A 21606-nucleotide genomic window follows, 5' to 3' on the forward strand; every position below is an offset into this window, starting at 1 on the left:
CACTCTAGAAATGCTTGATTATTGGAATATCTGAGTTGAATTGTCCCAGTAATTTTGTGTAGGAGCTTTACTTGACTGTTGGGATGAGGCTGGGGAAGTTCACCTTGGAGCAAAAACATTGCAATTTGTATTTTTCCAATTATTTCAGAGGACTCTTTCTTCAATCTGCTGACTGTAAGCCTTCACAGTTGCAAGTCTTACAGGGTATTTATGACATGGCAATAGAGTAAAAAGTTGTACCATTCTTTCCTTTTTGAAGGTACTACCACTTATCTTCAGCCAAACATAACATTTCCTCTGTCTTGTCTGAATTGTACTCTCTTGTATATCTGTAAGCGTAGAAGATATTGTCACTGTTCAAGAAAATCAGCAGCTTCTGAACTGCATCTAGCTTCTGTTCCTTTATTCAAAATTTTATAAGAAGTCTTGGAAGTGGTGTATATTTGAAAAAATTTGGACAGGAAGAATACCTGGGTGAACCCAGAATATCTGTAACCAACAGATGAAATACTGATAATGTAACTTTTACAACTAATGGATATTGCTACTCTGCTGTGTTTACCAAGTCATAGAAGCAGAAACATCTTTTCTTCTCTATTTAGATCACAGTTCACTGAGTGTGCAGTATCAATTTTCATGACATAATGAATTTCCTTTTGCAAATTCTTGGGAACAATGAATACTTTTTTTTTTTAATTAATGCAATCCATTACCCTTCCTTTAGGACTCCTAGGCCTTCTGTGTAGTCTCACAGTCAATTGAAGCTTCACTGTGGTTGAAAGAGGCAGTTCTGCCTCCATCTAGCTCCTTTCTGTATGCTGGTATGTGTTTGTGGCTGCATGGTAAGCTGGATAAGGGAATCAATTCAGTTAAAAAAAATTCCCCACCCTGTTAGTTAATTTTTAAACTGGATGGGTTCCACTATCTTTGCCAAACAGCACAAGAATGAAAAAATGGTTAGGGGAGGTAGCACCACTTCTGTAAAGTTATTGTGAGACTGAGGTGTTAATCTACTTTCTTATCTGTGCTTGCAGTTTTCTTTAAAAAGAAAAAAAAACAAAAAAACCAAAAACCAAACAACCCACAAACAAAACAACCAACCAACCCACCACCTCACTGGGTTCAGCTGCATCTTCTTAATCAGATATCTATTCTGTAGATGTTAAGACACTTGCTTCTGTCACTTGCATGTGTGTATTCTGTTTTTTCTGTAGTATTTTTCCTATGACTTAAGATTTTCACAGGCATGAAAGGCTGGTTGATGGATTAATGCAAGATAAAGTGATAGCTATATGATATATGGGAAACAAATTTTTTTTCTGATGTTTTATTATAAAGATTTTTACCACTTTGCTGGTTTTTGCTATTTCAGCTCCCAAACTACAAAAACTTCAAAGGAACCATTCAGGAACTTGGTCAAAACCAGTACGTAGTCAGTGGTGAAATATTTGTGGTGGACAGGAACACAGTAGAAATTACAGAGCTTCCTGTAAGGACATGGACCCAAGTAAGTAACAGTGAAATACACTTACATAAAAAACAAAAACAATGAAAAGTTCCTTACGAAATTAGTTAATCCTATATCCAGATGAACTTTTAACACAATTTCTGATGATTATACATACATGGAAGGGAACATGGTTTCATTCTTTCATATGTCTTTGTAGAAGATGGCTTTCTATTTGTGCCATCTACTGTCCATACTACAAAGAATGCCTGCTTCTCCCACTGAATTATATTTAACCCCCTTTTTCTTTTGAGTACAATTTTCTGTCTTTGTTAAATGCCTCTTATGTTTGTGCTAGTATTGGCCTGCATTTTGCAGGTTATACTGGTTCTGTAAATCATAACTGGCACCAGATGTAATGCAGAAAGTTTTGAAATCTTATGTTGTTCATTTGGTTTAAGGATTTTAAGGTTTAGGGATTTTAAGAAGTGTTTCTGGGTTTTTTTGCTACCCTATTTTTAATAGGTGTACAAGGAACAGGTTCTAGAACCTATGTTGAATGGGACTGAAAAAACTCCAGCATTAATTTCTGACTACAAGGAATACCACACTGATACCACTGTGAAATTTGTTGTGAAGATGACAGAAGAAAAACTTGCACAGGCAGAAGCTGCTGGATTGCACAAAGTCTTTAAGCTTCAAACAAGTCTTACTTGTAATTCTATGGTAACTTTTTCATGTTTGGCTATCAGAATCCTTACTGTTGCTTGTCGTAAACTCAAATGTTTTTGTAGTGTACTTTGGTACTTGGTATTGAACAGTGTATTTGAAATTGTTTGAAGAGTAGAAAATTGTAGTGATGACAAATATTAAATCAATATGGATCAGCAAATCCATTTTAGTCCTGATGAATCTTTCAAACCAAATTAGACAGGATCAGGATGGTTAGTTTCCTGTATCTGAAAATTTCCTGTGCAGCTAACCAAAAATGGTTAATGTGAAGTAGACTATAAAAATAACTTCCTGACATATTATAATTAGATTTGAATTTTAAACTTCAGACAAGTTACACTTTCAAAATTGCACTTTATGCAGGACTATTACTCCTCTAATAGGAGTTAAATGATCCAGTGTTTCCACCAACATAGATCCCATTTTAGGTTGTAAGGTATAGAAAACACTACCCTTAGGCTGCTGAAGACATAACAGTGATGTAAATTACTCATATGGTTTATTCTGCTTGTAGCAAGATGGGAGTAAGAATGTGAGTAAATATACATGTCAGTCTATTATGAGAGGCATTTGAATTGTAAGATAACTTCTGCCAGAATATTTTCAAACAACCTGTCTTTACAGAGACTGAAAAAAGTTTTGGGTTTCTTTTATGGCAGGTACTACTTTCAGATATTATCACAAAGCAAAAATACCATTACTATTGCTATTATTGTATAAATCAAATGCTTTGTGAAAATAGTTTAAAAATATATTAAAGACCATAGAATTGGAAGAGGAAAAAGGCCTTGCTCAACCCATTTTGTAGATTGTGCTGGAAAAGCGAATCAACCAAATGAAGGAGATAGTATTTCTCACATGTTCAAACAACCATATGAACTACCATGAGAATCTGTCTTCAAGTTAATGTTTAACAGATTACAAAATGTTTTGCAGCTTAATCCTGCATTTTCTGCCTACTGAAATAAGTAGTAAGGGCTGCTTTCTGTGTATGTGCAGGAATTAATCTGCCTAAGTATAAGCATCTTAAAAAGTTAAGCAAGCTAGTCATTGTTCACCTAACTCCCAAATAGGTATTTCAGATAGATGAATTGCCCTCTAGAGGGGTTTATTTCTTTCAGTTGAGTATAGAGGGCACCTAGGGTGACTAGTTCATCTATAAATGTCTAAACTGGAGATGTTAGAAGTCAGGCAGGATTGATTCCATCTATGATGTAAAAATGATTTCTTACTTTGTGCTTGAGCTTGAAGGGTGGCAGTTTTCACAGCTGAAAAGTGGAAGATTTTACAGCTGAACTAAAAGATTATTAAAGATGCTTTTAAACTGTTATGTTAAATAGTTGTAAATCATTAGGTGCCACTTGAACTTGTGCTTTAATATTCAAATAAAATTAGTCAGTCAGCTGAATTCAGGCATATTTCTCTATATAGCTGCCTTCCTGTTTGAACGTGTTACCATAAATATCATCTTAGATCTACTTGTGAATAAAAATAAAATCTATCCAGCTATGTGCTGTGTAGTTTCACAGTAAGGTTTGAGTTCGCAGTCTTCAAAATACTGCTTTTTGTATGTTGCATGTATATGTGCAATAGAAATAAACTCATACACAAAGGCTAACAAAGTTTGAGTTACGCAATCTGTCTCAAGCAGTATATTATGTATTTTATAGGTGCTATTTGACCATATGGGATGTTTAAAGAAGTATGAAACTGTGCAAGACATCTTGAAGGAGTTCTTTGATTTGCGATTACATTATTATAGTTTACGCAAGGAATGGCTTGTGGGAATGTTGGGTGCAGAATCTACCAAGCTTAACAATCAAGCTCGTTTCATTCTGGAGAAGATACAAGGAAAAATTACTATAGGTGAGTAAATGTAAGTTAGAATTAGTAACAGTGGGGGGAAATCTGGAAACGATTTAAATATAATAGAATGTACTTGCATGCAAGACAAGTATCTTCATGACACTGCTTTTTTTCTTTTTCTTTCCCTCTCTGACCCCTGGTGTTGTATGTGTGTCTTGTAGAGAACAGATCGAAAAGAGATTTGATTCAGATGTTGGTCCAGAGAGGTTATGAATCTGATCCAGTAAAAGCCTGGAAAGAAGCACAGGAAAAGGTAATAATCTGAAATCTCTGCTGGATATATTTGATGCTGTTAATGTTATAAATTATATTAATTTTTTCAAATGTTTATTTTCTAGTAGTCTAACAATTTATAGCACACAACACTTTTAAAAGATTATTCATTACTCCTATTGACTTCCATTTTTAAAAGTACATTGAACTTGTATAAAAATATTGTCACATAATATTGGTATTGTATATGGATAATTCTTAGAAGAAAACTAGATAATACAAGTCTGAAAATGAGAATAGAGGATTGAATTTCTTAATGTACCCAAATAAGAACTGGCAACTTGATTTCTGACTAGCTGATACATAAAATGCTGCATCAGTTACCCCACACAAGCTGATTTTCCCCTTACCATTTATTTGTCATATAAATAATTACATTTTGCAATTATATATAACTTAATCGTCAGTTTTCTGTAATGAAACATGAATATTATAAAGCTATGACTTTTGAACTTACTTTATTAAATTTGACCCTGACCTATATTTATTTCCGCTTTTTTAAAACCCAGTAGGTTTTTTTAATAGTTCCAGAAGAGATACATGACAAGTTTAATTTCATGCTTTACTATGGGAAGGTGAAACTACTTTGAAAAGCATCTTCAAATTTGTCAGCCACCCCTTCTCTACTATTGCCACTGCTTTCACATTTTGTTTTCATTTCTCATTTAATTTGCTTTGCTTTTTTTTTACTACTGTATTTTAACTCCATGTAGTGTCTTGTATTTTATAACAAAACTATTACTATGAGAGATTTTGATTGACTTTCAAACCACAGTTTGTACATTCAGGGCTTTGATAGCAGTTTTTATCCAAAAGACTGGGCTCATTTCTAAAGAAACAGATATACACAAATATCCAAGGGCAAAGGTCTCAACCGTGTGAGATAGCTAGGATGGTACCAGTATTTGTAGCCAATAGCATACAAGGCATATGGTTAGCATCGGGTTGGGATTTGTTTTCTTAAATCAAATTATTAAATAATCCACCTATAGAAGGTCACAAGAACATGACCTTTTGGAAAGGTCCAGAAAAATGTTAAGGTTACTGAATCTATGAGGGCATACCTTACTACTCTATGATGGTGCTTTGAAGCAGCGTTACAGTTCATGCATAGAGCTAAGATTATTAATACTTGTAATTGTGAATACTTCAGGCAGCAGAAGAGGAGGACCCACAGAACCCGAATGATGATGCTTCCTCTGCTTCTGGCTCAACTTCTGGCCCTGACTTTAACTATATCTTAAACATGTCTCTGTGGTCACTCACAAAAGAGAAAGTAGAAGAGTTAATTAAGCAGAGAGATTCAAAGGTTGGTACCCCATGGAAGACTTGTTCTGAAATGATATAGTAATTACTGATGTGTCTAATTGTGAATGTTCAGTTTCAATAGTATTTACTTTAGTTGTAACTTAGTAACTTATGTTCTACATACTACTTTCATGTTTTAGGAGAGAGAACTAAATGACCTTAAAAGGAAATCTTCTTCAGATCTCTGGAAAGAAGATTTAGCGGCCTTTGTCGAAGAGCTTGAAGTATGTTTTATTTTACATATCTTTCTGAAATTATTACATTTAAATTAATTTAATTAAAAGCATTAATCAATTACAAGTATTAAAATTTAAGCAAAAAATAACAATAACATACCACATTTTGGATTAAAAGCAGATAGACCTCCAAATATAATAAGTGGGAAATAAATATTGGGTATTTGTGTTCTTAGTTGTGTTCCTCAAGCATTGTCTCTCGCATCTATCCAATTTAATGTTTTTTCCAAGTCAGTCATGATAAAAGAAAAATTATCAGGAAAAAGCTTGTTTTCAAGTGATAGAAAAAACTGGGAGTAGTAACTGGTAGTAGTAATAATTATAGCAATTCTACATGATCTAATTGGTTGTGAGGCAATAAGTATTGTCAAATGCAAAGCTGTACGTGTAGGAACGAAGTGTGAAGACCATAACTACTATATGAGGGGGTCTGTCTTTGCCTTATCAGTAACTCTGGAAAAAGGTGAAGTCCTGTTGGTGGATAACTTGCTGAGACTCAGCTTTTAATACTGCCTGAAAAGGGCTGATGTAATCTTTTGAAGTGACACAGGATGACCCAAATAAGATGTTTGGTTTATTTCTGTGTGTATTCATGGTACAGCTGCAATTGGAAGCGTTCTGTTCAGAAGTCTTTACTTCAGCTATATGTTTGTATTGTGAAAAAAGCTGACTAAAGGACTCGAAAATGTGCCTTAAAAATGACTCTAGAAACTAGCTGCTTAAATTAAACACTGAAATACTGAAGAGATACGTCAGTACCCAGCCACATATATGAGAAAGAGAAAATTGATAAAAGAAAGATTTTCAGTCTAGCAGTGTCCAAAAGTTTGTATTTATTTAATCTTGAATAAAAGTATAGTTTTTAACTGTACAGGGTAATGAAGAATTTACCAAGATTAAGTGGTTGGTTTTCCATTACTGGAAAGTGTGTTACAATTCAGCTGAGAATTAAGGGCAGTCTTATGCTCCATGTTAAAGGGAGATGAATCTTAAATAATCACCATATTCCACTTTGTCCTCATTAAAAAAAGAATGTGTTCCTCCCACCCTACCCCTCCTTGTTCATTAGAAAGTAGAAGCCCAGGAAAGAGAAGATGTTTTGGCTGGCATGGTTGGCAAACCAATAAAAGGCAAAGTTGGTAAACCCAAAATGAAGAAACTTCAGTTGGAAGAGACCATGCCATCACCATTTGGCAGAAGAATAGTTCCACAGATTACATCTGCCATGAAAGCTGATGCCAGTAGGAAATTGCTGAAAAAGAAAAAGGTAAATCAAAACTTTGTTATAGTTAGATTATTTGTTATTTAACTGCTATATTTCTCTACTCTGGTAGCATAAATCCAAACCACTAGACCTCATTAATGCTGTGTTTATACCGTTTTGCTGACCTAATGCATGAAGAAGTTAATACTGGATTTCTTTTACATTTGAAAGCCTCTTGTGACTACTTACTGTTCAGGTGGTTTTATTGAGATTTCTTCTTTCCAAGACTGTGCAACGAATGTCAGTATGCTAGTCTACTTTCATTTATTATCTTCTACAAAACTATTCCAATTCTATCTTGAAATATAAAGGTGTAATTTACTTTATTTTGCCCAACTTTTTTATATTTTTAGGGTGAAACTGATTCTCTAGCAATAAAAATGGAATTTGATGAAGAATTTGGTGGTGTGCCAGCTGAAGGTGGTGGGGATGACTCAATGAATACATCAGCCACAGCAACTAAAACCCCTAAACCTAAGAGAGAGAAGAAGGAACCTGGTAAGATCCTTACACAGTCATAGGTAACCTTAATTGTGTATACTAATTGGGCATTAAATATATTTTTAACACATAGTGAGAAGGGAAATATACCACAATAATCACTATTTCATCTTGTTTTCTTCCCTGAAGAGATGTGTGGAAACACTTGAAAGTACTCTGCTGAAATTTCTGTTAATGTAAGCTGCTTTTCTGGGGGTGGTGGACCTTACATTTTCTACCTTAGATTTTTTTTGGGGGGGGGGGGGGGGGGGGGGCGTCTAAATCTTTGAATTTGTGAATAGAGAAATAGATTATTTTTACATAATTAATCTAATTCTGTGCAAACTGAAATTTCTAGTTTGCATGCTCTCTGTCGAAGGACATGGCACTCACCTTCAGTCTCAGTAACAGTATAGATTGTAAAACTTGATTAAATATATTGTCCTATTGACATATTCAGTCATTCTGACTTTTTAAAAGTTGTGCATGTTATGACTCGGCAGACTAACCAATGTCTATATCAACTTTCCTTTTTCCTCTGTTAGTAGAAATTTATTATTAGTTTGAGAAATACTTAGTAATGGGGAGGGGGAGCAGTAACAAAACAGAAAGCTAAAGACAAAGGAGAAGTGTTAAGTATGAGGTTTTAGAAAAATAAAAAAAAGGAATTAAAAATGGTTATGCAAATACTTCTTCTGAGATAAGATCTGGTTTTAATTATTCAGGGGATCATCCAACCTTAATAGATTAACTGAGTACAGGTATGACTGAGTTGTCTACATGCAGCTCAAATCTACCCTAGCCGGTGTTCACCCAGAGCCAATTAGCCCAGCTTGACCTGAGCTTGCCCTGCAATTGACTGACTGCATTGTTACCCCCGATAGGGTATTCTCTGCTTCCCATGTTAATTGAATTTTTCCAATAGCTGTTCCTGATCATGTTCCCTGCATGATGGAAAAATGCTTGTTCTTTTCCTGGAAAACCCCAGCAACCTTTAAAAAATAGAAGTTTGACTGCAGAGGAGCTAAAACTTCAAATTAGAGGCTTTTATGTTTTTCATAACATATATGTTATGTTATGTTATAAACCAAATGTGTTTGGGAGCAGCAGGTCAGGTTCTGTGCAAAATCATTTCATCATGTTAAATTTTTCTTCAGGAAGGAGAAGAGAATTTATGCCATTTAAAGAAGAACTCTTTAAGACAAAAAAAATCTATGCTAAATTTGTGCATGATAAACGATCAGAAAATATGAAAATATTTTTTGCCCTGACTGTAGTAAATGCTTTAACTTGTGGCAGGTACTAGGGTAAGAAGAACACCATCATCTACAAAATCCAGTGCAAAAAAAGTGAAGAAACGAAACCCGTGGTCAGATGATGAATCTAAGTCTGAAAGTGATTTGGAAGAGAATGAGCCTGTGATTATTCCAAGAGACTCACTGCTTAGGAGAGCTGCAGGTACCCAAGCTTTTGTGAATTGTGCATTGTGACTGAAAGTTTCAACTGCAAACCTACATTTTCCTTTGACCATAGCCTTTCTTTAGGACTTTATCTCCTACAGATAGCTTGCATTACATTTTCTTCACTGTGTGGTTAGTGAAAAAACCCTTTAATGTCAAGACCAGGAACTTGAGTTAATAGGAAAGATTTTGTAACTTGGTCCAGAAATCTTTTCCCTTATTCTAAACACTAGAATAGAAATTACTCACAAAACTAGTGAATTATACAAGAAATAGACAAGATAATACCATTACAAATGAAGAAATTACTCTAATGCAATTATACTGTCCAAAAAGGCCCAAAAGCCCAAACGGCTAGTAAAAATTTATCAAAAAAAATTCTGAACAGTCCATGAAAAAGTAAAAATATCAGAGACTGAAAGCTTGGAAAATATATAAATATTTGATAGTTTAAGAAAAACACAGAATTTTTTTTTTTCCTGGAAAATTGTTGATCAATTTTTCAAGCACTTGTTTAGGAAGAATGTTCAAATGGTAGATTCAAGAAAACTTCAGTTGCAAGTGAAGGATTCTCATTCCTCATACATACTTACACAGTGATGTCTCCATAATACCATTAGCTGAAGGTATGAGCAAGCCACAAGTGGTGTTAGATGTTTGGTAACACATTAAATTATGTCCCTTTATTCTTCTAGGCTCAAACAAGTTTCTTTTCCCCCAGTCTTTTGTCTTATATACTCTGAGACAGGGATTCTTTAGTGACTTACACTTTGATTTATTTATGTATTAACACAAACACCTATTTTGAAATGTGTATAAGTGTGGGGGGTTTTCTTTTTTTTTTTTTTTTCAGCTGAGAGGCCCAAGTATACTTTTGACTTCTCAGAAGAAGAAGATGATGCCGATGATGATGATGATGCCAACAATAATAATGATTTGGATGAGCTCAAAGTAAAAGCCTCTCCAGTTACAAATGACAGAGAAGATGAGTTTGTTCCCTCAGACAGTTTAGAAAAAGATGAATATGACTTCTCCCCAGTCAAATCAAAGCCATCTCCAGAGTAAGTAGTGTAACTCAGCAGTATTTCTTCACTAATGTTTTTTTCGAATGCAGAAATCTGAACAAAACTGAGAAATATCAACCTGTTATTATTCTACATGTACCATGTAAAATAAAATTCATGCATTTTGGGGGGGAATTAAAGCATATGTTATCTCAGCCTTGCAATTGACCAATGCAGAGGTAAACATGACTTAACAAATTATGGTACACTGTCAGCAATATCATCTGTTAAACTGCATTTTGTGAGATTCTCCATTTTCCATCTTGTGCCAGTCTGGTATACAGAACTGTTGAAAAAAATGTAGTTCTGTTAATTTTAAATGCCTGAAGTTCATGACTGAATGGAGATTTTAGGGGTTTGACTGCTGCAAGCATATAGAAAAATGCTATGAATGCTATAAATGTAGTGCTAAACCAGGAATTTAATCTCATATGGATATCATAATGTCTACATACTTCAGTATGTAGTTAATGCAACTCATATAATTTCTTTCTCCTGTTTGCAAGTCGAAAAATGTCTCAAGACAAGAAAAATCAAGATTTTGGGAACATCTTCTCTTTTCCATCTTACTCTCAGAAGACAGATGATGGTAAGCTTATTTTCACTCATCTATTTAATCTTATAGCACCTGTTATGGAATATATTAGGGAGTTTGTTGTATACACAAACTTCACACAGTAGTTACAGAAGAAGGATGTCCAGATTTATAAAGGGGAAAGGGGAAGGAGGTTCTGATCCTTAGAGGAACAAAGCTTGTATCATGGGTAAGAAAGTCACAATACATCCATAGCCTAGCTGAAGTATCAGAAGCACTTTTCTGAGATTAATTTTAACTGTAATTAATACTGATGATTTAAAATATGCAGAGAACAAATCTTATTCTAAACATACTCTGTGATTGTAGATACACCAAAATTGGACAGTGATGAAGAGGATTCTGCTCCTGTTTTCTCATCATCTTTTGCCCCAAAACAAACAGAGAAAATGTCAAGTAAAACAGTAGCTGCTAAAAAGGGTATGTATAGGATTGTCCTGTAAGGCAATCCATTTACTTAAAACTTCTCTCCTCCACCTTTGTGTTGTGTCTTCACATCTTCAAAGTGGGAACTGCACTTGTTTGTTTGGAACTCGGTGAAATTCAGCATTGGTTGTGAACTTCTTCCAGCTCCTTAATGACATTAGTTTCTTTTCTTCCACTGGCTACTGTAGTGTCAAAACTTAATACTTTCCACATATGGAGTTGGTGTTCAGCATTTGGTTAGTTTAACTAATGGGAGGTTTTTACCTTCAGGGAGTAAGTGAAATAAGATGACCTTGGGGTTGAAGATAGTCTTCTATGATGGATCTAACTTGCTTTCCTTCCTTTTAAAGTAAATGCAAGGGAGGAATCCCCAAGAAATATTTATGTCCTGAGTAGGTGTTGTGGTTTAACACCAGCTGGCAATGAAGCACCACATGGCTGCTTGCCCACCCCCTCCTGGCGGGATAGGGGAGAGAATTGGAAGAGTAGAAGTGAGAACACTCATGGGTTGAGATAAAGACAGCTTATAATAGGTAAAGCAAAAGCGGCGTGTGCAAGCAAAGCGAAACAAGGAATTCATTCACCACTTCCCATCAGCAGGCAGGTTTTCAGCCATCTTCAGGAAAGCAGGGCTTCACCACACCTAACGGTTACTTGGGAAGACAAATGCCATTGCTCCAAATGTCCCCCCTTTCCTCCTTCTTCCCCCAGCTTTATATGCTGAGCATGATGTCATATGGTCTGGAATATCCCTGTGGTCAGTTGGGGTCAGCTGTCTTGGCTGTGTCCCCTCCCAACTTCTTGTGCACCCAGTCTGCTGAGTGGTGGGGTGGGGTGAGGAGCAGAAAAGGCCTTCTTGGCTCTGTGTAAGCCCTGCTCAGCAGTAATGAAAACATCCCTGTGTTATCAACACTGTTTTCAGCACAAATCCAAAATGTAGCCCCATACTAGCTACTGTGAAGAAAATTAACTCTATCCCAGCTAAAAACAGCACAGTAGGCTATTGCAGTAAGTTCTACCTGGCACAGCTGTTTTTCTTTAAACGGAGAATGAAAGGATCTTCTCAAACTTCAGAGGTATAAATTCTTTTAATTATTAGTCAGGCTTTTAGAACTGGCACCTTGCAGGATCTTACATTGCAGAATTAAGGACAATTCCAAGAAAAGCATGTTTATTATTTGGGTTTGTTTCTGTGGTTGTGCTTGGGTATTTGTAGGAATAAGGGTTTTTTTCTCTGTTAGATTATGCTAGACACTTGTCATAATTAATGGCGAAAATAATGTTTTTTCTTACCTAATAGTAGTTTAAATAGGTTATAAAATTTAGTTCTTAGCACATGATAGACTGGGGATTTTGTTGCTTTCAGATCTTTGCCTTTCTTCCTGTACGTCTTTCAGATAATTTCCTTTTTTCTTGCTGCCCAATTTTCTGTCCTCCAAAAGCATTTTTTTTTTCCTGTGATACTGTGGCCTTTGTTTTTTAAAACTTCTTTTGACCAACTTGCAGCTGAACTTAATGTATTAATTCTTCCCCCAAAAGATATCTCAAGACGTCTGGAAGAAAGCGGCCAGTTACATTAGTTTACTTACTCTTTTAAAAATAAGGAAAAAAATATCTTGTGTAATTTATTAGGTACCAGTGAATTGCAGCATCTTTTTATCCTCTCCTCCATTGCTTCCCTTTTGCTGCATTGTCTAATCTAATATGTAAACTGTTTGAATTAGCAAATTTCTAAATGCTTCTCAAACACTTTCAGCTAGTAAAGTTCTGTAATACAACAAATGAAGATTGTTTACAGAAATGGCTGATCTCTAATAGAACAGTCTTTTATGTTAAACTTCTGTACTGCAGTAAATACAAGAGAGAACTGTGTATGCAGTAGCTAGGCATGGATGCAATTTAACACTCCATATCTTTCTTCCTCTCTGTTTTTTGAAGGACTGGATGTGATGAGTTGTCATTAACCTAACCTGAAATCTTAAAATACAGCTGTGATCTGTCTTTGAGTTTCTAATTAACCTTTATACTCACAAAACGGGTATAAACAGGCTCTCTTTCAAGCAAAAGTTAAATTTTTGCCTTCAGAGTAGCCTTGGGGACACAGTCTCCCTCTCAGTGCTTGACAGTGTGACAGGTTGCTTTCACCAGTTTTCATCTCTTCTCCTTTGCCCAGATTAGACACGACCACAGTTTCATGATCACAGTTTGATAGTGCAGTGACAACGTAACATGCTTAGTTCATTGCTCATCTGGTATCCTTTTAGTAGTCTCCTTGATTCTAAGTCTATCTTCATACCCTGTATCAGAAGCCCCTTCAAAACCCATTTTCTGGTGTAATGTTCCATCCACTCCCTCTCACACTGGGAATGCCTATTGTGTGGCTGAAACAATTGTACCAGAGTTGTTTGATTTTCTGCGACTTCAGAGCTTGGGTTTGTAAGGATGGAAAGCTGAAACTGAAGAACCATTTGTTGTGCCTTGTTATCTGTACAGCACCACTCCCTTCTCAATGAGAAGTAATAAAGGAATAGGTATGAGTTCATTCAGCTTCTTTTCAGACTTCGATCATTTTGAGATGGAATTTCTTGACCTCTGGTGTTTGCTACAGAGGATCAAGAGACTGCTGAGCTTGCTTTCCATGCACTGTTTGAGAGGTCTGTGGTTGTAGTGCTTTAAGCCTAAGGGAAATCTTGAAAAGCAGTCTTACTCTTTGATTATAAGCAGCTGCTCACCTTGAACAGCCCAGCTATTGAGATTCTAGCAGAGAGATGTACCCTTTGCGTCAGCTGTAGGACTGATAATATTCCTGGACTTTCTGTCAAAAACTTGGGCTTCTTGAGAGCCTGTGTACATTGACCCTACCGCAGACTTCTGTTTCATGTCATGATACCCAGCGGAGAGCTTGGCGGAGCTGACTGCGTTCTAGTTGCTGTCAGAGATCCTTCCTACTTGTGCAGGCATTAGGTATATAATCTAAGGCAGCAGTTCAAAATCCTACTAGAGTTAGTACAGAGGGACATGCATGTTCTGGAAGCCATGGACACTACTACTTCAGCCACCAGATAACGATTAGGTTTGCCATCCTTCATACTCGGTGTTCTGCAGGCAGACTTCACAGGAGTTGACCAGTGATGACAGGCTCTGTTTCAATGGAAGAGCAAGTCTAGTGTTTGTGGCAGTGTGTCATACCTCTCTTTCATTACTGAGTTATTTCCTTCTCCCCAATTCCTTGTTCGTTAGTGTTAAGTCTGCCCCTTTTCTAACATCAGTTAACAAACTCGAGGACTCGGGGCCAGCTGAAGAGTTACATCACATGGTGTATGTGCTGGGTAGTACTTTTAATGGAGTATACTTGGCTTCTGTCTGATGATACACAAATTTCGTATTAACAGCACAAGGATCTGTGCAAGGCACAATTACCTGGCCAAAACATACACAATCCTGTAGGAGGATGTCTAAATCTCAGCTCCTGATGTTAAATGTCACCTAGACCTAAAATGGATCCCTTCTACTAAGTTTCTCCTGGTCACAATTTCTGCTTGTCATCTTCAAGTTGATGAAACTTCTGAATCTTTCCCTTCCTTGCCCCCTAGTCTGTTTCTTATGCTAGTAAGCTTTTCCTGTCTGAAGGACTTTGTTGCCTTATGGGACCTAAAATCATGTACCTTAGGTAACACTGTCCCCTCCTTTACTGATAATGAGCTGCTTACTTTTGGTGATGCTTCTAGAAAGTATTCTTTCTGCATTTAGTTGCTGTGTACTTTTTCCAGGCTGACTGGTAAGTCTTTGTGGCTTACTGAGTTTTACTTAACACTAATACAGCCGAGATACCTAGAGAGACCTATTTCAAGTTGCTTTCAAATATAGTTCCTGACTTCCATCCCAAGCATTGTTGCTTCCCTCCCCAAGTCTTACCTGAAATGCTGCCATAGCCAACACCACCATTTATTTCCCCCCCTCCCCCCCCCCCCCCATCCGTGATGTCAAAGGTGGCTTTATTTTTTTTTTATATTGTCAGGACCTGATACTTGGACTACCCAGTAGGTATTATCACAAAAAGCTGGAAAGACATAACCGTCTTTGTGCAGTGACTCTTCAGTGGGTAGCAGCTGAAGGCATCATAGCCAAAAAGTTTGTGGAGACACTCTTGTTGTCTGAATGCATTTCTCTAGTGATACCATAAATGAAAGCTTGAGTTCTCACAAACATCCATATTCCTGGTATTTGGAGTGTTTTTTATGTGTGTCCCATCACCTTTGAGGTATTCGTGGCTGACAGAAGGTAGGTCAGTAGCATATCTGAGGTTTCTGCAAAAGACCAACTTGTGTGTAAGCACATAGAATGCATTATCTGATCATCTTAATCGAGGGTCTTTTCCAACTTAAGTAATTCTGTGATTCTATCCCTTGTCACCCACTGTGTGAACATACCAATGATTGTCTCTTAAAGATAGCAAGACTAGTTGCGTAGCAGTAATTGAAATTCTGTAAGAAATGCACAGATAGATATGTCCCTTTCCTGTCATTTCTGCTTTTTGTGAAGTTCCTTTTCACTGAGATAAATTGACAGAAAACAATGATGTCACAGAGTAAGTCAGATGCACTATCTCTCAAACACCTGCAGTAATCGTGAGGAAGGTTGTCCTGCAGTTGTACCACTGTGAAGGCAAAAATGTCACAAGCAGCAAGCTGTATCTGTAATCACTGTAATGTATCCAAAAGTGTTTAAAAAAGTATCCAAACTGGAGAACTTCTGTTGCTGCTTTAGTTACTAGGCAACCTGTTTTGTGCTCAAAAAGATGAAAAAGTATTTAATCAAAAACACTGGTACTTCCTGAATGCACTGATACATCTCAAAGTATGACAAAGGAAACCTCCTGTTTATTCCATGCAGTTTTAGCATAGAAACTGAAGTGTGTTTTCCCCAAGTGCAGAAACCGCTCATCTTGTTTTAATATCTGCCATTTATGCTGTAATTGAAGTATCTAATAAAATTTAATACTTCTAACCGATATGTGAATTTAACATATTTAGTATCTGTAACTTCTAACAGCAAAACTAGATGTGCCCCCTAAACCTAAAAGAGCTCCCAAGGCCAAGAAGGTGGAAACTGTAAACTCTGACTCAGATTCAGAATTCGGCATTCCAAAGAAGACTGCAGCACCCAAAGGTAAGAGTTTTGGTGCTGTGCTGCTCAACACTCACATTTGTGTTCTCTGTGACACAGGTTCACAGTTACTTTTATAAAGAAGCAGAACTAGTGTCTCTAAAACTAGCACCACATTGATTTATTAGTAAATTAATTGCTAGTAGATTATTCATCCATGAGCCTCTTCTGTGACAAATACAGTGTCCTGACTTTTCTTGACAAACAAGGTGTGAACTTACCATCTATCTGACCTTCACTGTTGGGAATGTATTTAACAAACAGCTCCAACCCCCTTCTTTTTTTTGCTCATCATCAGTTTTACTGGATACTGCTTATTTTTTTGATCTCGGCTTTTTACAAGACAGTGAAATTCTGGTAGTAATTCTAGTAAGTAGTCATTTCGGGCTTTTTAAACCAATGCTTTGGTATGCTAGTTCTCAGTTGTCAGAGTACTTGCAACACAGTGCACCAAGCAGTGTAACCAGAGGAGTCTGTAAAGGATGTGCCAGTGTTGATAGTTGAGGTTAACAGTAAATTTACTAAATAGTAAACATGAATTAATGCTGTGTAAGCAGTACAGAAGGTGACTGAGGACTTGTAGTACTTCAGAAGTGTAGAAGTCATTGATCGAACAAAGTTTATCCTTGTCTTGAACTGACAGTTTGAATTGCTAGGGTGAATGGTAACTTTGGAAGAAGCATAAAAGATTTAAAACTGAGAAAATAAAATATATTGTATTTTACTGCTGTTATGAAGAAGCTCGAGTTGTAAACTAAATTTGAACTTTAACATGTAGACATACTAAAGTAATTTCACTAGGCTTTTTTGTTGTCGTTTGCTGAAGTGTGGAGTTTTATTAAAAAAAAAAGAAAGAAAACAAAGTTAAATCTTATTCTCTCACCTAGGAAAAGGTAGAGGGGCAAAGAAAAGGAAAGCATCCAGTTCAGAAAATGAAGGTGAATACAACCCTGGGAAGAAAACACCTAAATCAACACCAAGCAAGGTCAGTTCCATCTATGCTCTTTTCTCCTTGTAAAAAGAACCTAATGGATTACTTTGCATAAAAGGTACATGTTCTTATTATAGTTTGCTAATAGATAATGGATGTTTAGGAGTGTTTAGAAATTAGATGTTATGTTAGAGAAGGTTTTCTTCAATTCTGAATATTAAAAGGGAAAATGTACACAGCATCACAACTGATATGTTGTTTCTTTTCTAAAGAAATCCAAGAAGGCTGCTTTTGACCAGGATTCTGATGTGGAAATCTTTCAGTCAGGCTTTGCCTCCGAAACTGCCCCAAAGCCACGGACAGGCCGGGCTAGAAAAGAAGTTAAATATTTTGCAGAGTCCGATGAAGATGATGATTTTGATATGTTTAATTAAGTGCCCAAAGAGCACACAAATGTTTTCCAACAACTATCTTGTGTTGTCCTTTTGTCCCTTCTGTCGCAAACTTTTGTACATTTGACTTATTTTATGTGATAATGTAATTGATGGTTTTTATTATTGTGTGTAGGCATTTTAACATTTTGTTCTTACACCTACAGTTTTATGCTCTTTTTTACTCATTGAAATGTCATGTATTTGTCTGACTGGCTTGTAGAGATGTTCTAGACAGCTGTGCTAAAGCACATTTTAATTGTCATGGTTGCAAACAGCAAACCTGCTTTTTGAAATGGAGTTTAAACATTAAAAAATGGAAAACTACTCTGTGTGTGTAAAATTTGGGCTGGAGGGACTACTTCTACACACTTGGGGTTTTTTTTTTTAAAATAAATATATTTTATTCTTTGCCAGGAGACTCCATGGAAAAAGGTAAACAGTATATGAACATAGAAAGCATTGTTAAACAATCTCAATGTACAAACAGAGCCAGTGAAAGTACATCACAGACTTGCTAGAATATATAAAAAAAAAAAAAAAAAAAAAAATCCACTAGTGCTTTAAATGAAACCTAAGGAACTGACACTTTAAATCTGTTAACCATTCTACCACAGTTTTCACTCTGCTTCATGGTGATTTAACAAGGCCAAGAAGGCAGATTCTCTCCTTGTGTTTCTGGAAGTCCTAGCTGTACTTCCCTAGCACCTGGAAGGCTGGATAACCCAGCTAATTCCTGGCAGTCGATTCTTAAGGAAATACCCTAGATTTGCCAATTCAAAAGCTGTAGATGAGTCTGCTGGTTATCATCTCACAAAGTTTCCCTAATGGCTTGTGAACAGGTAAACAAAAACATGGTAACACTAAAAAGTGTTTCTGCCTTGGAGGCTATCACTACTGTAGAAATGTAGTAGTTAATCGTGTAGCTAGGTCACCAGCCAGGTAAGAAACCACTTCTTTAAATTTTAAAGTGACATTAACAGTGGAACAAATGACATCTGAATAACTGATCTGGCAGTTAATGCTGATACTGATGTCTCTTCTGCTAGTGCAGTGAATTTTTGTATACTTTTTACAAGGAAGGAGATGCAAACCAAGAGCATCAAAGACAAGTTTTCATATTAAACTAAATCAGACAGTCCTTTAAACTTCCTTTTCTGGATGTGTACAGTAGTCCATTTCATATGGTTGGTGTCTTGATCATTTCAGGTATGAGACAAAAGGAAAGCACCAAACATCCAGTATGGAAAATACAGCCATACATTTGTATGTACAAAGTCATCAGAAATGCAACCAGAATTTAAAGTTTGAGATCTGTCTTGTCACCATGCAGTCTTGAATGTTCAGAGGAGAAAACAGAAGCTTAACTATTTTTTGCATGAAATGGCTGATTTAGAGTTTCAAAAGTTTGCATTTTCTAGTTTTAAGAGTTTAAACAGCAAGGAGTATATATCGATACATATGAAAATTTCTTGGTCCTTGTTGAGTTTTTATCTATATATATATACACATATATAGATATATATTAAGTCCAGAAACTAAGCAGCAGTAAAAATGTTTTTCTTGCTTTTCATCCCTGTACATAAGGTATTAGGAATGTCTGAAGTAGCTGGAAAATGTCTTATTGCACCATGGGGGATTGACTGACACTGCTGTTATCCACTGAACTAGGTGAGATACTAGGACTGTGTTCTGCAGTATTGCCGTTTGAGGTTGGTGTCAGTGGTTCGTGTCCTTCAGAGTTCTCCAACATTTCCTGAATAAGTGGGGGCATGGATCCAGGAATTTCCATTTTCAATGTAATGACACGTTCTGCACCTTTAAAAAGAAAACAAAAAGTCCTTTCCATTAGTATGATTTGTACAGTTTTCTTTTTGTTAACATCGTCAGCAGAAACGTCAAGGTATGTTATTTTAATGGCTTTGGCGTTTCCTCCTATACTTCTTGTGTACAAAATCATATAAGTGAATGACTTAATTCATTACAAGAAAAAGGAGTTACATGAGTAATCCTTAAATTAATTTTAAATTATGACATAGCAACTCATATTACAATACAGGTAAATTGGGTGAACTGCTTCTTTTCATAGAAAAAAAACCAGAATGCCATTAAATTATACTGAAAAATTAAATTAAACTGTGATCACATAGATGTCTATAAATTGGAATATACTTTACAGTTTTTAATCTGTACTAGATCTGCAAAGACTATAGAATGACAACAATTCTGGCTGATTTGTGTTAAATAGGTGAGGTGAATCCTGTGAGAGAACTGCAGCGATGTAAGTCAGAACATTTCTTTCCCATACAGAAAAACTCTGAAACAAGAATCCAAATTTAACAAACCGTTGTTTTATAAAAGAATGAACTCAGGCAAAAAGATACTTTTTTTGTGAAGCTGCCTTCTGTAGTTTTCAGGCATCTTCTCTTGTGCTAATTAACCACACAAGTACACAGAAACACTACTGCTGTTTACATCTGACTGACTTACTTAACTGAAGCTAACTGTTCAGTGTTTGGCCTTGTCAAGCGTAACAACAGGTATTTTTATATAGAGATGGCTTTGCAGGCTAGTGTGTGTAGGATTAAACTAAATTACTACATCAATCCTGACTACTCAGACTGTGAGCAAACAACTAACACTAGTTTAGGGGGAAAAACCCCCCACGATAGTGCCTGATGCTCCTAAGATGTGTTAAAGCTCCTTGAACATGGCAGGCATAGAGGGAAGGCTGTATGAACACGCAGCTGTAACTTGCACAAGACATCTGCTCAGTGCTCCCAGGAAGCACTGTGCTTAGTTGGTATGCAGGGGTACGGCATGAGCAGCAGCCTGCGTTTAAAAAACAGGCAGTTAACTCTGAAGGAACTGCTTGGGGATTAATAAGTTACTACAACCCTAGGAATCCATAAACGCTGGATGGACAAAACCTCTCAGTGAAAAGAAAGGCTGTTGCTGGGAAAAGCCTGATCTGTAAAGCAGGAGGGTTCAGCTGCTGCAGTTGCTCTGTGTTGCTGCTGCTTACAGTGATAGGCAAGCCATGTTCAGAAAGCCCTTAACAGTCAGCAGTAACACTAATCCAGCTTCAGGAAGTACAATGCTCTGTTGTAAACAAGTGCTACAGTTGAAGGACTGAAAGTAAGTTAAACATCAGCTACTGAGGGGTGAGGACCATAAAGAGACAGGAGTATTTAGGATTACACCTCAAATAAAGTGAGGATATACAGCAAGATTCTGTTCCACACCGAAGCATGAATGTGCTTTACATGTTTTGCTGCTGACAGGGAAAAAGCTTTTTCTTACCAGGACAACACCAGGTACTTTACAGCCATAAATTCAGGATTTGAATACCTGGTCAGTTGCATAGGATTCCTGATAATCTTAAAATTTGAGTCTAACGGAACAGGGATCTGTGCTTTTTACAAGTGAAGGAAGGCAAGAAAGCCAAAAAAATTAAAGAGAAAATAGTCTGGTTATCGAAGAACCATTCCAGAGGAGAGAACCTTTGGATAGATTCTGCTTGTCCATGCTGCTGCAATGTACATGCTGGAGAGAGCACGGTGTCAGTCACAGTGGTAACCCCAGAGTGGAAGGGAGCACTTATGTTCCTGTCTTAACTGAGAAGCTTCAAAATCATCTACAAAGGCAATGAGCAACTTTCCAATTGAATGCTGATTAAAAAGTCTCTTAAATAACTGTTAGGAACAAAGGAGCAAGCACTATGGTTAGAAAGAAATTAATGCAGAATTATGCCAAGAGCTGCTCTGAAAACCAGCTGTAGTCAGAGCAGTGGTAATGAGCTGAATTTGGCCACATTAAATATCTGCTTTCTGCTGGTACAGAGCAGGTCAGTGGCAGTACCAAGTGTTTGTGTGGTTATTCCAGTGTAGAGCCACAGTAATACTGTGGAAGATGGTCTCTTGCTTC

The 21606-nt window shown here is 36.6% G+C and overlaps 2 protein-coding genes across 12 annotated transcripts in view; one reads left to right on the forward strand and one right to left on the reverse strand.

Moving 5' to 3' along the window:
* Nucleotides 1–18006, forward strand: part of TOP2B (DNA topoisomerase II beta) — a 69266-nt gene extending 51260 nt beyond the window's left edge. Inside the window, exons 22-36 of one of the 2 annotated variants that reach the window (XM_049798645.1) lie at nt 1373–1507; nt 1973–2173; nt 3850–4045; nt 4207–4298; nt 5472–5627; nt 5767–5850; nt 6932–7129; nt 7480–7624; nt 8906–9064; nt 9920–10127; nt 10637–10719; nt 11035–11145; nt 16204–16320; nt 17205–17302; nt 17521–18006. In XM_049798645.1, the coding sequence (XP_049654602.1) occupies nt 1373–1507; nt 1973–2173; nt 3850–4045; nt 4207–4298; nt 5472–5627; nt 5767–5850; nt 6932–7129; nt 7480–7624; nt 8906–9064; nt 9920–10127; nt 10637–10719; nt 11035–11145; nt 16204–16320; nt 17205–17302; nt 17521–17682 (2145 nt within the window). In that variant the 3' untranslated portion in view covers nt 17683–18006. The remainder of the gene's footprint in view (nt 1–1372; nt 1508–1972; nt 2174–3849; nt 4046–4206; nt 4299–5471; nt 5628–5766; nt 5851–6931; nt 7130–7479; nt 7625–8905; nt 9065–9919; nt 10128–10636; nt 10720–11034; nt 11146–16203; nt 16321–17204; nt 17303–17520) is intronic. The other variant, XM_049798646.1, reaches the window with a different exon arrangement.
* Nucleotides 16651–21606, reverse strand: part of RARB (retinoic acid receptor beta) — a 336747-nt gene continuing 331791 nt past the window's right edge. For all 10 annotated transcript variants that reach the window (XM_049798659.1, XM_049798658.1, XM_049798661.1 and 7 more), the window contains one exon: nt 16651–19497. In XM_049798659.1, coding sequence (XP_049654616.1) covers nt 19301–19497 — 197 coding nt within the window. In that variant the 3' untranslated portion in view covers nt 16651–19300. The remainder of the gene's footprint in view (nt 19498–21606) is intronic.

The sequence above is a fragment of the Accipiter gentilis genome, chromosome 4 (assembly GCF_929443795.1).
Source record: "Accipiter gentilis chromosome 4, bAccGen1.1, whole genome shotgun sequence".
Classification (NCBI taxonomy): domain Eukaryota; kingdom Metazoa; phylum Chordata; class Aves; order Accipitriformes; family Accipitridae; genus Astur; species Astur gentilis.